The 13,938-nt window shown below is 36.1% G+C and overlaps 1 protein-coding gene across 1 annotated transcript in view; it reads right to left on the reverse strand.

Annotated features, from left to right (window-relative positions):
• LOC116132141 (terpene synthase 10-like) overlaps window positions 1–9,857 on the reverse strand; it is a 29,931-nt gene extending 20,074 nt beyond the window's left edge. Inside the window, exons 1-4 of the mRNA XM_031417802.1 lie at window positions 9,614–9,857; window positions 8,584–8,848; window positions 8,038–8,416; window positions 7,843–7,877 (exon numbers count right to left, since the gene is read on the reverse strand). Of these exons, the coding sequence (XP_031273662.1) occupies window positions 7,843–7,877; window positions 8,038–8,416; window positions 8,584–8,848; window positions 9,614–9,850 (916 nt within the window). The 5' untranslated portion in view covers window positions 9,851–9,857. The remainder of the gene's footprint in view (window positions 1–7,842; window positions 7,878–8,037; window positions 8,417–8,583; window positions 8,849–9,613) is intronic.
• Window positions 9,858–13,938: the final 4,081 nt, after the last annotated feature.

Consider the following 13,938-nt stretch of genomic DNA (forward strand, 5'->3'; position numbering starts at 1 on the left):
ATAGGCATACTGAAAGCTAAACGGGTACCCAAACTCCTCTGTAACTCCATCCAGAAGGCTGAAACAAATCTGGAATCTCTATCTGATACTATAGTCTTGGGCACACCATGCAATCTGACTACCTCCTTGAGGAAATCTGAGTCAACTGATCTGTATGGTTGCTCTCCTTTACTGAAGGAAATAGGCTGATTTGGTTAATCTATCCACAATCACCCATATAGCATTACACCCTTTCTGTACTTTGGGGAGACCCATGATAAAATCCATCGAAATACTCTCCCATTCCCATTCTGGAATACTTAATGGTTGAAGCAACCCTGACAGCCGTTGGTGTTCTGCTTTCACTTGCTGACAAGTTAGGCATTTAGCTACAACTCTGCAATGTCTTTCTTCATACCTGACCACCAATAGCCTTTCTTTACATCTTGATACATCTTGTGTTGCTCCTGATGAGCGTTGTACGGTGTGTCATGAGCCTCCATAAGATTTTCTGTTTCAACTCCTCATTCGGAAGAATGCACAACCGATTCCTGAAATAGAGGACATCATCTCTCATAAGAATTTTGATGTCTTGCCCTCAGCACTTGCTGAACTGTTTTCTGACATCACTTATCGACCACTTGCTTTTCTCTGATTTCCCCCCAGTAAAGTAAACTGTACCTCTAGACTGGCAACTCTTCCCGGAACCACTTCAATCTGTTCTTTAGACAATTCTTCTATTAACTCTTTCTTCTTGCTTGGTAAGTCGGAATAAATAGGCTTTTCTACTCAGGCATCGGCTACTACATTGGCTTTTCCCCAGTTGATACTTGATCTCACATTCATAACCTTAACCACCTTCTCTGCCTCATATTCAACTCCTTTTGAGTGAAGAAATACTTTAAACTCTTATGATCGGTGTAGATATTACTCTTTACACCATAAGGTAATGCCTTCAAATCTTTAAGGCAAAGACCACGGCCGCCAACTCTAGGTCATGCGTAGGTATCTGGTCTCATACTCTACCTTTCAGTTGACGAGAACATAAGCTATAACCACCTAACTGCATCAGCACGCGCCAAGTCCCTGCAGAGACACATCTGTATAATGTCATAATCTACACCCTCCTATGGTAACACTAATACATGAGCTGTTGTTAACCTCTTCTTCCAACTCTTGGAAGCTTTCTTCACATGCTGCTGGCTAGACAAAAGGATTTTCTGTTTGGTAAGAGTTGTCAACGGTTTAGCCAACTGGGCGAATCCCGATACAATCGCCAGTAGTAACCTGCTAGGCCTAAAAAACTCCTAACTTCTTTCACGTTCTCGGCTTCTGCCATTCAGGATTGCCTGCACTTTACTCGGATCTACCGAAATCCTTTCCTTCGACGACAGTATGCCCAGAATCACTTGATCAAGCCAAAACTCACACTTAGAAAATTTAGCACACAACTTCTTTTCTCTCAGTCCGCTGCAATACTAATCGCAAGTGTTTCCTCATGTTCTCTCCTCGACGTAGAATAAATCAGATGCCGTTAATGAAAACATAATAAACTTATCCAAATACTCATGGAATACCCTGATCATCAAGTCCTAAAAACTGCTGGGGCATTAGTCAGCCAAAAGGCATTACTACAATTCATAATGCCCATATCTTGTACAAAGGCATTTTAGCCACATCTTGCTCAACTACTCTTACCTGATGATACCCGGACCTCAATCAATTTTGGAGAACACTGCCGCTCCTTTCAACTATTGAAAAGGTCATCTATCCGGGTAGTGGTACTTATTCTTCACTGTAACTTTATTCAGCTCCCTATAATCAATACACATCCTTAGTGATCCTCTTTCTTTTTCACAACAGGATTGGGCTCCCCAAGGAAATGACTCGATCGGATAAGCCTTTATCTAAAAGCTCTTGGAGTTGCTTGTTTAATTCTTGAAGTTCAGCTGGGGCCATTCGATAAGGGGCTTTAGATATTGGTGTTGTCCCTGGTGCTAGTTCGATACTAAATTCTACCTCCCTTTCTGGGACAAGCCCGATAACTCTTCCGGAAACACATCTAGAAGTCTCGAACTACTGGCACCCTCTGAATCTCTAGCTATGGAACATCACCACACTGCACTACATGGGCAATATATCCCAAACACCCCTTTCTCAACATCTTTCTAGCTTTCACACTACTAATCAGTACGCTCAACTGATGGCCCTCTCCAAAACTAACTATCTCCACTATCGAGGTTAAATCTCGCTTTCTTTTTCTCTGCCAGTCAATCTCCACTCCATATCTCCCTAGGAAATCCATGCCCAGAATCACATCAAAGTCGGGCATATCAAAAACTATTAAATCAATTGTTAACTCTCTACCCTGGATCACCATGGACTCTCCCGACAACATCTCTTGCGTCAGAACACTAACCCCATCGGGTAACTCCATCTTAATGGGTTGAGTCACTCTAATAGGTTTCAAACCTAATCTCTCAATCATCCCATATGATATAAATGAATGAGTGGCTCCTGAATCAATTAAAGCATATAAAGGAACTGAATGAAATAATAACTGACCAATAACGACTGATGGACGGGCCTCTGCTTCACCCTGTGCCATAGTAAACACTCTAGCATTCGCAGTACCTTCTGAACTCTGGGCGGGTGGTGGAAGAGGAGCTTTACAATCTCTCATCATATGCCCTGGCTGTCGGCACCTATAACACACTCTCTGGTCCCTCAGACATTCTCCGGGGTGATTCTTCTCGCATTTAGGGCAAAGAGGAAACCCTTCCATCCGAGGCCGCTTATTCTTCCACTCTCTTCTGTTCTGTCTATACTGAAACTTCTTCTTCTGATTCTTCATGTCTTTACCTTTTACACCCTCATGTTTCTCTCTCTGGAGGGCGGAGGGTGGCTTACTTGGTCCTCCTGTCGAGGAACCTACTGGGGAAATTTTATTCTCAAAAATCTCCGTCTTCATTGCCCGCCTCAAAGCCTCACTATAATTTGGAGGAGGATTGGAACTTGTCATTATATCCTGGGCTATCTCCGGCTTCAACCCGTACACAAACTTATCCCTTTTCAAAGCTGGAGTACTAACTATTCCGGGTGCAAACCTTGCAAGGGAATTGAATTTCACCGAGTACTCCTTCACGGCACTAGTCCCTTGCTGTAAGCTGATAAATTCTTGGACCTTCTCATGAACTTGGTCCTCTGTGCTATACTCGGCCTCAAACTCTTTCCTGAACTCTTCCCAAGTCATTGCTATCACATCATGAGTTTCTTCCATTAATTCCCACCAAATTCAGGCATCACCCCGAAACAAGAAACTCGCATACCGGATCTTCTCCCGGTTTGACATGGGAAATAAACCTGTGGCTCGTTCTACGGACCCAAACCACTCTTTTGTTANTGTCAACGGTTTAGCCAACTGGGCGAATCCCGATACAAATCGCCAGTAGTAACCTGCTAGGCCTAAAAAACTCCTAACTTCTTTCACTGTTCTCGGCTTCTGCCATTCAAGGATTGCCTGCACTTTACTCGGATCTACCGAAATCCTTTCCTTCGACGACAGTATGCCCAAGAATATCACTTGATCAAGCCAAAACTCACACTTAGAAAATTTAGCACACAACTTCTTTTCTCTCAGTCGCTGCAATACTAATCGCAAGTGTTCCTCATGTTCTTCCCTCGACGTAGAATAAATCAGGATGCCGTTAATGAAAACAATAATAAACTTATCCAAATACTCATGGAATACCCTGATCATCAAGTCCATAAAAACTGCTGGGGCATTAGTCAAGCCAAAAGGCATTACTACAAATTCATAATGCCCATATCTTGTACGAAAGGCAGTATTAGCCACATCTTGCTCAACTACTCTTACCTGATGATACCCGGACCTCAAATCAATTTTGGAGAACACTGCCGCTCCTTTCAACTAATTGAAAAGGTCATCTATCCGGGGTAGTGGGTACTTATTCTTCACTGTAACTTTATTCAGCTCCCTATAATCAATACACATCCTTAGTGATCCATCTTTCTTTTTCACAAACAGGATTGGGGCTCCCCAAGGAGAATGACTCGGTCNTAGTCCTTAGTTCCATATACAGATGATATGACTTTAGTTGGCAATAAGTGGGTTTTTAAGGTGAAACTGAATGTTGATGGCAGTGTCCAACGCTACAAGGCAAGACTTGTTGCCAAGGGATTCCATCAAACTCCGGGGGTTGACTACTTCAAAACCTATTCCCATGTAATCAAGGCCTCCATAATTTGTGTCATTCTATCTCTTGTGGTCAGTCACGTTTGGGATGTTCAATAGGTTGATGTCAATAACGTCCTCCTTAATGGTGATCTTACTGAGTCGGTCTACATGCCTCAACCTGAAGGGTTCATTGATCCTTCTAAACCTCAACATATTTGTAAATTGTACAAGGCGTTGTATGGTTTGAAACAGGCACCACGGGCCTAGTTTAACAAGCTTAAGACTACTCTACTATAGAAAAATTTCAAGAACTCCACCTCTGATTCCAATCTCTTCTATAATCATCAAGGCAGCAAATTTGTTTACATACTTGTCTACGTAGATGATAATTTGTTAACAAGGAATGACCCCTCATTGATTCGACAGGTGGCGACAAATTTGGACAATACTTTTAGTCTCAAAATTCTCGACTCTATTAACTGCTTTCTAGGCATTTCTGTGGTTCATACTAGTCAAGGATTGCAACTTAATCAAAGAAAGTATGCTCAGGAAATTCTACTCAAATATGGCATGACAAATTGCAATCCCTATGCCACTTTGATAATTCTTAGGTCCACTAAGTCTTGATGATAGTCCCCTTTTTGAACGACCTATTGTCTACATAAGTTTCATTGGGGCCTTACAGTATCTCACCATGACCAGGCCTAATCTCTCATTTGTGGTGAACAAATTGAGTCAATTTCTCAAGGCTCAAACTCTTAACCACTGGCAGGCATGCAACCATGTCCTTCGTTATATTAAAGGGACTCTAAGTCATGGTTTAACTTTCAGTAAAGGTTCTACATTACAGCATGAATGATATGTTGATGTTGATGTTGACTGGGCTAGTAGCACATATGATCAAAAATCACTAGTGGATATTATATCTTCCTTGGCTTCAATCTGATCCAATGGTGTTCCAAGAAACAACAGGTGGTAGCCTTATCCTCTACTGAGGCAGAGTACCGTGCCTTAGCCCAAGCTTCCAATGAAATAGCTTGACTTCGGAATTTATTCAAGAACTCCATATCTTTGTTCCAAACATTCTTGTCCTCTAGTGTGACAACACAAATGCAAGGGCTCTTACCTCTAATCCCATCTTCCAGGCTCCCACTAAACACATTGAAATTGATGTGCATTTTGTGAGGGAAATGGTTCAATCCAAATGTCTGGTTGTATAGTATTTTTCCTTCACTTTACAAATTGTCAATATTCTAACAAAGCCACTCTCCAGCTCTCGCTTTCGAACTCTTCATGACCAACTTCGTCTCTTTGCCTCCTCATCTCTAGAATTTGAGCTTGAGGGACGATTAGCCTAACCTGAGCAAGCTTCAAATTCCAGTTCAAAGTAGAAGTTAGTTGAAGCAGAAGAAAGTGAAACAAAAAGAGGTTGACAGTAAATAAGTTGAGCTGAGCTAAGCTTGAGCTTAAGGGATGATGTTGACAGTAACTTGAATGATTTTTTTTTTATCTAGTCTTTGCTGAGTTTAGCTTGAGGGACAATGTTGAATAAAATGTTCAAGCTTCAACTCAAGCAAAGCCTACAAGAATGGCAGTCCCTATCGTCGTTTTTGTATTCATAATATGGCCCTAATACGAAGTCGTTTTTAGAGCAGAAGAAAAACATTAGCTCTTTCACACGTTCTTCATGATTCTAGAGATGCAACTTTCTCTTGCAGTAGAGAAGTTGGCTCTTCTTATTGAGATCAAATGGTGAAGAAGATATAGTTTTGTGTTTGTTTATGTCAATATGAACGATGTAGATGCAATTTGACAAGGATCGATACAATTCTCTTGTATATAAATTGTAAAGCTGGTATTGCAGAACATTAAGAAAAATGAAATATTAACTTTCTAGAATTTTCTNAAAAAAAAAAATGAATTGAACGTGATTTCTATCTAATCCTATACTATATATTTCACCCATTTCATGAATAAAATTAATGTGAATAGTTAGGTAATCAAGAAACTAATTGTTAAAATTATGGACTTGTAGATAGTGTGGAATTGGTGTCCATTCAAATACAATAATGAGAAATCCTTTTCAAAAATTATTTCCTCCATCATTTCTTAAAATATTAGAAAAAATGAATCTTTTATATTTAGATATTTAATCACTTAAGACTGAGAATCAATAATATTCCTCTTAATAGAAAAAAACTAAAAATTTTGGCTTTTAAATAAAGATTAAAACTTATTTGTTTGTCTTAAATGACTTCTCCAAAAATATATCTATTCTAATTTTTAAATTCCGATCGTACTCCATATAACATAAATCTCTGTCAACCTATTTTATTTGCTTCTTATTTTACTTTCACTGTAGCAGACATAGTTGTAACAACTGCTGTAAACTAGTACAATGCATGCATAATAATAATAGAAAATGGGCCCAAAACTTTTTTTTTTTTAAGTAATAAGTCTTTTATACACAAAGAGCATTATTTACAAAATGCCATTTAAAAAGACAAAAACAGGGGAAACAGTGTAGCTATTGCTCCTCGCTTGCCGACGCCCCTCCGACTACATCATCATCTAGATCCTGCATCCACAAAGGAAAATAACGGGGTGAGCAAAAAATAATGCTCAGTAAGTAAACCCTCTATCTGTCTATCCCCGTATGTATTTCTCTTAATTCTTTCCTCACACTTTCTTTCTATTGTTTTCTACTAAACGTCATGGTCTCATCTTACCGGAGGGAGGGCCGGATGGCGTTCACACAGCACCAACCCGCTCTTAGTGACTACCGAGTGGGGATCACGAAGCACCTACCCGGTTTTTGTAACTATCGGGTGGAGACCACAAAGCATCTACCCGTTCCTCATGACTTTTGGATGACGATCACAAAGCATCAACCCGTTTCTAATAACTGTCGGGTGATTATCACAAAGCATCAACCCATTTCTAATAACTATAGGTTGATGATCACAAAGCATCAACCCATTTCTAATAACTGTCGAGTGATTATCACAAAGCATCAACCCATTTCTAATGCTCTTTTCATTCACTCTACCCTTAAAGTAACTGCATTCACAAAGTTCTCTACTCATTAAGCAAGTGCATACACAAAGTTTTCTACTCTTTCTTAAATCACTTCTCAGTGCACAATTAATGCCTACGGATGGTTCATCTCCACTAATGCACTTATGAAATGCCAGCATGCAATGTTGCATGAATTAAGGTTCACTACTCATACTCAAACCTCTATTAGGCATTTCATCAAACAACTCAAGTGCATAACAAGACTCTACTATAACAATAATTCTATGTCTTTCTCTAACCATCCAAAAAGGGAGAAAACTCCCTCACATAGCCATAATTCCTGCCAAAGAATAACACTTCCAAAAAGGATTTCTCAATATCCTTCAATTCCATCTCACACTACCTTTCCAACCCACATCTCACTTCTCATAATTGAAATGTATGAACAACCACAAAGCAATAATAATCTCCATTTGAGACTCAATAACATAGCATATAACATACATCCATAATTGCTATTAAAACCCTGCTCTTAAAACCCTAATCAAGAAAATTCTCAAATCTCATTTGGGTTGGGATTTACTTACCTTGTGATGGAGAGATCTCAANAAAGAAACTCACCATCCAGCTATCCCGTGCAAAACTACTAAGTTGATCTCCGAGACCCATCTTCTTCCACTTCCTTTATATGAATAAGAACATCATCATGTGAATAAGATATTTAAGAAGTTCCAATGATTTTTAGTTTATTAATTGCTTTTTATATTTATGTTGTAGTTTCATGTTTAGATATTAAATCAACAACTTTACCCGCTCTTAATTAGGTATAGCTAGAGTCTTACCTTGATGCCGACTTCATATCCTCTTGGTGCGTTGCTTGCACCATGTTAAAATCGAGTTTAGCAAGCTCAAGCACGATACTGTTCATGTCAGGTCTTGTCTCATATACATCTATGAACCACCTTGCCTCCAATCTTGGCATCCTCCAATACCGTGGAAGCTCTAACTCATGGCTCACTACAGTGGAAAGATATTGATCTTTGTTTTCTTTCACATATTCCTTGAGGTAGGAGGTTGTGAAATTTCTAAAATCATCAAAGATAGAATTCTCTCCTTCTTTCAAAAGAAATGCAGCTTCATACATAGATAAAATTCCTCTGCAATCATCTTTGAGGCATGGCCTGAAGTTTCCTTTCTCATCCCTGAAATTTTCAAAAATTTCTGGAAAAAGGATGCAAGAATGAAAGGGAAATTAATTACTTTTTCCATCACATTGCACTATAAAAGAATCTCACGAATCCAATAAATTTTATATTTGGTAGAAAAATTGTGTATAAATGACTATAGATCGCAACTTTTTGTGTATGTGATAGATATATATTATGTACCTGTAGGTATATCATAGCCATGTTGTCTTAAAAGTCTGAATTCAAGAGCTACTACATGTAAACTTTCTTTTCTTTTGTTATAATTGCTGGAATTATTGTTGTGTATCTTTTTAAGGATTCTCTTTATTTCCTCCTGAAAGTGATAAGATACTCCAAGTCTTTCCAAGTCATCGATAAGCTCTAGTTGATGTAATGGATCCACCGAATTAAGCATCAACCTAACTTCTTCCTTAAGCTTTTCAACCCGTTTGGCAAACGGTTCTCCCTGCATATATCAGAACTAATTAAGTTTAATAACTTCTAAACAATATTTTAAAACCCAGCTCGACCTAGCCAGTTTAACCGGTTCAACCGAGACCTGGAAGCTTTAACGAGCTGGGTTAATATTTTTCCTATTCACCCAAAACCCTAGGATTTGGGAGAATGATTGGCAAACAATTGACGGCAGGGATGTTGGGACTTTTGAAGAGGAAGTGCCGATGAATGTAATGGTGGTAATGGAGTTAATTTCCCGTGAGTAAATCGATCGAAAATCGAACAAAACTAGAAGCAGGAACAACTGCCTTTTGCCAGCAATTGGCAAGGCTAACGGGGGTGGGGTGAGGTGGGTTTTGGTCAGGAGGAAGAGGGAAGTAATTTTTGGGTGATAAGGAGGGTTGTCGACGCCCGCGTCGATGAGATCTGGCCGAAATCGAACCTATTTCGGCCAGATCTGGGGTATATTTTAAGGAGAATTGGCTCAAAGGACGATTGGACTTGCATCTGAGATGTTGTTGTTGCCAACTAGTCACCGGCAGATTTGTATTTGGGGTGTGTTTGCTAAATTTCAAACCTATAGGACTTAACTTAATTTTTAGGGGTATATTTGCTGAATTTTAGAAGTTTTTTTTCAACCGGTCAACCCGGAACCCGACAACTTTGCCGGGTTTCACCCCGGGTTGGGTTTTAAAACATTGCTTATAAATACATATACGAACCATATGCTTATATAAGTATAAGAAATAAAAGTTAAGTGACAACATAAATATACCACATAGTTACTGGCAAGTGATTGAGCAAAATCATGTGGCCAAATGGAAGGTGGGTAATTGGCTGATCGTCTAACAATGGTTTCGTCGGACGTTTTGGTTGCAGCTATACATTTGAGTACTGATCTACCAGCTCGACCAATGATGTTGCCGGATGATCCAACTAAGGAGCTGTTTAAAGGCGGCAATCTTTTACAAGTTAATGAAGGTGATGAAGTAACCTGACAATAAAGAGCCATTTTGGTTTAGGAAGGTTTTCAGGACAAGTGTTGGGTGGAATGACTTGTATGAGGTTGTAGTTGCACTCCCAATGCCTCTATTTATACACACCGTGTATGACTGTGAAGTATTAGTTAATCATTATTAAAAAAAAAAAAAAAAAAAAAAAAGATATGACTTTAATGAAGCTAACCATTACTTTCTAACCAAGCGATGTGACGTATTAAAAGCTCCCCATAACTGTAGGACTTAAGAAGTCATTGATTTTAGTATCATACAATGAGCAACAGAAGTAAATCTTAAACATCTCTCTAACTGGTAGCCGAAAAGAAATGTTTCTTAGAGATTCTTAACAATAATTCATTTACTTATTTAACATGCATCTGTTGGTTTGTTGACTTTTCAGCGACAACACATTGATCAATTTGAATCCTTTTAACGTGGGTAAAATCCTAACACAAGTAGTAGTGTTAAGTACGTTAAAGGGAGAATGACATTTTCCCACCCAAGATTTGGCGAAAATACACTTTTCCACCCATCAAGTTTTAAAATGACACTTTCTCACTCTTTGTCAAGTTTTGTTAGTGTTTTTTGTTAATATTTAATTGAAAAAACAAAACCACCCTTAAATAGTTTATTTCCTAACAGCTTTTTGGCAACTCTTTCATAATTTATTAAGATTTTTCATGTTAATTAGTAAAAATGAAAAATATTATATTATGAAAAATATTATAAATTTAGCAAATTATTGAATAATAGTGATGAGATACTAATGACATTATAAATAAATAAATATTAAGGTCATTTAACTTTAAACAATTTCATAACATTATTCTTAACTTTTTAATTAGGGTTAACTATTTTTTCTTTTTTGACTTTTTAATATCTAACTTTTTGGCTAATAAAAAAAATTTATAAAGTCAAATAATTAAGGGTATTTTCGTCTTTCCAATCAAATATTAACAGAAAACATAACAGAACTAGATGAAGGGTGGGAAAGTGTTATTTTGAAACTTGATGGGTGGGGAAGTGTCATTTTACTAAACCTTGGGTGGGAAAGTTGTTCTCCCTTCATTAAAGTAAAGTAAACAAAACGTCAAATTAGTCCGTTAATCAATATCTTATTCCCCAAATCTTAACACTAATTAAATATAGAAGGAGCATAACTTTTATAGCCACATCTGTATCATATTTACTGGCGATCAAATTTAATAAAGCTATTCATTTTCCATTCAAAACCTGATGACCATTTAATTACACAAATAACACATATGTCAAAAAGCGGATTATTAAAGAACAATTAATTACGTTTATGGAAAGTGTCACCGTTATGGCTACAGAAGTCTAAATAATATTAAGTAAATGAATAAGACATGATCTAAATTCTAAACTCGTATTATTTTATCAAAATTGAGAAGTGATGTCGATTTCTGTCTACCTAATACCGTTCCACCCATTTCACGATTAAAATGTGGTCAATTAAGTAATCAAGAAAACTGCTTTTAAAAAATATTCAATTATAGAGAGAAAAATCTTTGTAGGGTAACATTAAAGTAATTGCAGATTCATTTAACAATTAAATATCATTTTGTAGGATTACTCTTAATTGAAAGGAAATAATGCACTAACAAAATGTTTTCTATTTGAATGAATTTGTGAGAAGCAAAACCTTAAACAAATATGTTTGAACAAATAATCAAATTCACAAGAAACAAATAATTTTACGTGGAAAAACCTTTTCGATGTAAAGAGATTAAAAACCATGGGATCGAATGATCTATTTAAATCAACTATAATAAAAAAAAAATGTTTACAACAACCACAAATCACCAATAATATTCCATACAAAATTTAGAACTTTATCACAACTCTATTAAGGTGAAATATATAAAAGAACTATGAAAAGATAAGAGTAAAATCACTAACAAAGTACCCAAAATGTAAGATGTATAACTCCAAATTTGGCCATTAAAATCAAAAACCAACCATCCAGATTGAAAGCCAAACGTCCTTTGCATTTTGACCAAATATCAGGTTGATCAGACTAGAGATGACCTTTCGATCGTCAGGTTAAAGAATGACAAATGGACTGAAAATTCTACAACTCAACTCTTTGATTTGCTGTCTTTCTAGAGGCAAAACTCTACAAAAAAGATGGTTATCACAAAACTGACCATTGGATATGAGGGTCTTATTGTCAAAAACAGCGCTCTGAAATTTGAACAAAAACGAAGCAAGATTCACTGTTTGATCGTCGCCGGAATAACTTGGTGTAACTGTCTCTATGCAGATTTTTATTATGTTAACAGTACCCACTTTTCACTGTTCACCCGCTCAAAAATCAACTAAAACAAGCTGCATTTCTTTTTCCATTTTTTTTTTTTTTTTTTTTTGTTTTTTGGGGCTCTAGGATTTTGGCCCATCCTTCACACGAGAGAAACCCAAACCCAAGATTAATCAATCTAGTAGAGAACTGCATCGCTTTCAAATTGAGTTAATGAGAAGTATCCAAGCTGACATTGAAGAAGTGATTCTTAAGAATATTAATCGATTTAATTATTTACCATGTGTTCGCTTTGTTGACTTATGAGCAAACACATCGCTCGTTGAAATTCTCCATTCAATAGGTTGTCTTCGTGCCTTTCCTCTGTTCAAAAGGTGGAATGGTGGATTATAAAAAAAAATAAAAATAATTTATTCGTATATTAATTTTGAAATGGTGGATTATAAAAAAAATGATTCGTATATTAACAATAAATTATTTATTAATAAGCTGTCAAACAATTCCGTGAATTAGGAATGATTTTGTTTTTGTTTTTATTTTTTTTATGATCATTATTTAGATTAACTTACGTGCACCTCAATAAATCTTTTAAGACTCTAAAACTATTAGTCGAATAAAAGTTTCATTGGGTACCTCTATTTGTAATCGAAGAGAGATTCGAACTCAGGACCTCTTGAGTCCAATACACTCAAGAGTCTTTATTGAACTACCCGACCACCCAAAAATAGTTTGATTATGTTTTTGTCATGGTCATCCAAGTAGAAAACTTCATAGTTCCAATACTTATGTCAAAATTGCAATCAAAATTCGACATGAAAGTTCTCAATTGAAATATGGAAAACAATACTTATGTCCATTTCATTATTGGTGACATTAAATTATTACCACTAAAGAAAGTCCAAAATTAAAAATAATCATAATAATTAGTAATTTAATCATGTTCTTTAATTAGAAAAGAACCACTCTCTAAGTAATGATCTAAATTGATGTTATTTCATGTCTAATTTTGAAATTCATGAAGATTTATCTTTTGTTTTATTAAAAATATTTAAACCAATTTATATACGCCTTATCTAATTGCTCAAACCTAAGAATTTATCACTAAAGATTTGAACAGTTAGAAGGAAATCACTATTCTCGAAGCAGCCGCTTCTAACTTTCAATTTCCTTGTTGATAAACTGATACCGAGTTACCGGCACTTCTTTTAAAAAATTGAGCTTATTGATTTTGGCAGTGGACTGGATTATTTGGCCGACAGCAGATGAGTTGGCTTTAAAAATTAAAAATCTGAATTCTAGAGCTATGTCACATATATATACATAAAAATAAATAAATAAATAAGTGGAGCTATTAATATCTATAAATAAAATAAATAAACCTCATTTCTTAAGATACTACATTTTAAAGTTTTAAAACTAATTTTTTTTCTTAGGGCATCCCATAAAATCCATAAATACCCTCCATTCCATTCTCTTTTTCATATATCTTTTTAAAAAGTTAACATTTCATTTCCTTCACATATACAATCGTTATTTCTAAAATAAAACTTTAGATAATTAAATTGAAAGTTATAAAAAATTAAAATTAAAAAAATCCTTTCAAATAAACTCAAGATTATAATAATAAATTTATATGTAAAGCAATTAAAAATTTATAATTTTGTATTCCGTGTAACTTGATATATCACATTCCAAATTTTCTTCTTCCATTAAACTATTTTTTTGTTCTAAGAATGATTCTAATAGTGAAAAAAAAAAAAATAAGGGTTTATAAGATAATAGTGCATTGTCAAAACCATTTGTGAAAAATAGGAAATTAAAGTA

This window comes from Pistacia vera, unplaced genomic scaffold (genome assembly GCF_008641045.1).
Source record: "Pistacia vera cultivar Batoury unplaced genomic scaffold, PisVer_v2 Contig249, whole genome shotgun sequence".
NCBI lineage: Eukaryota > Viridiplantae > Streptophyta > Magnoliopsida > Sapindales > Anacardiaceae > Pistacia > Pistacia vera.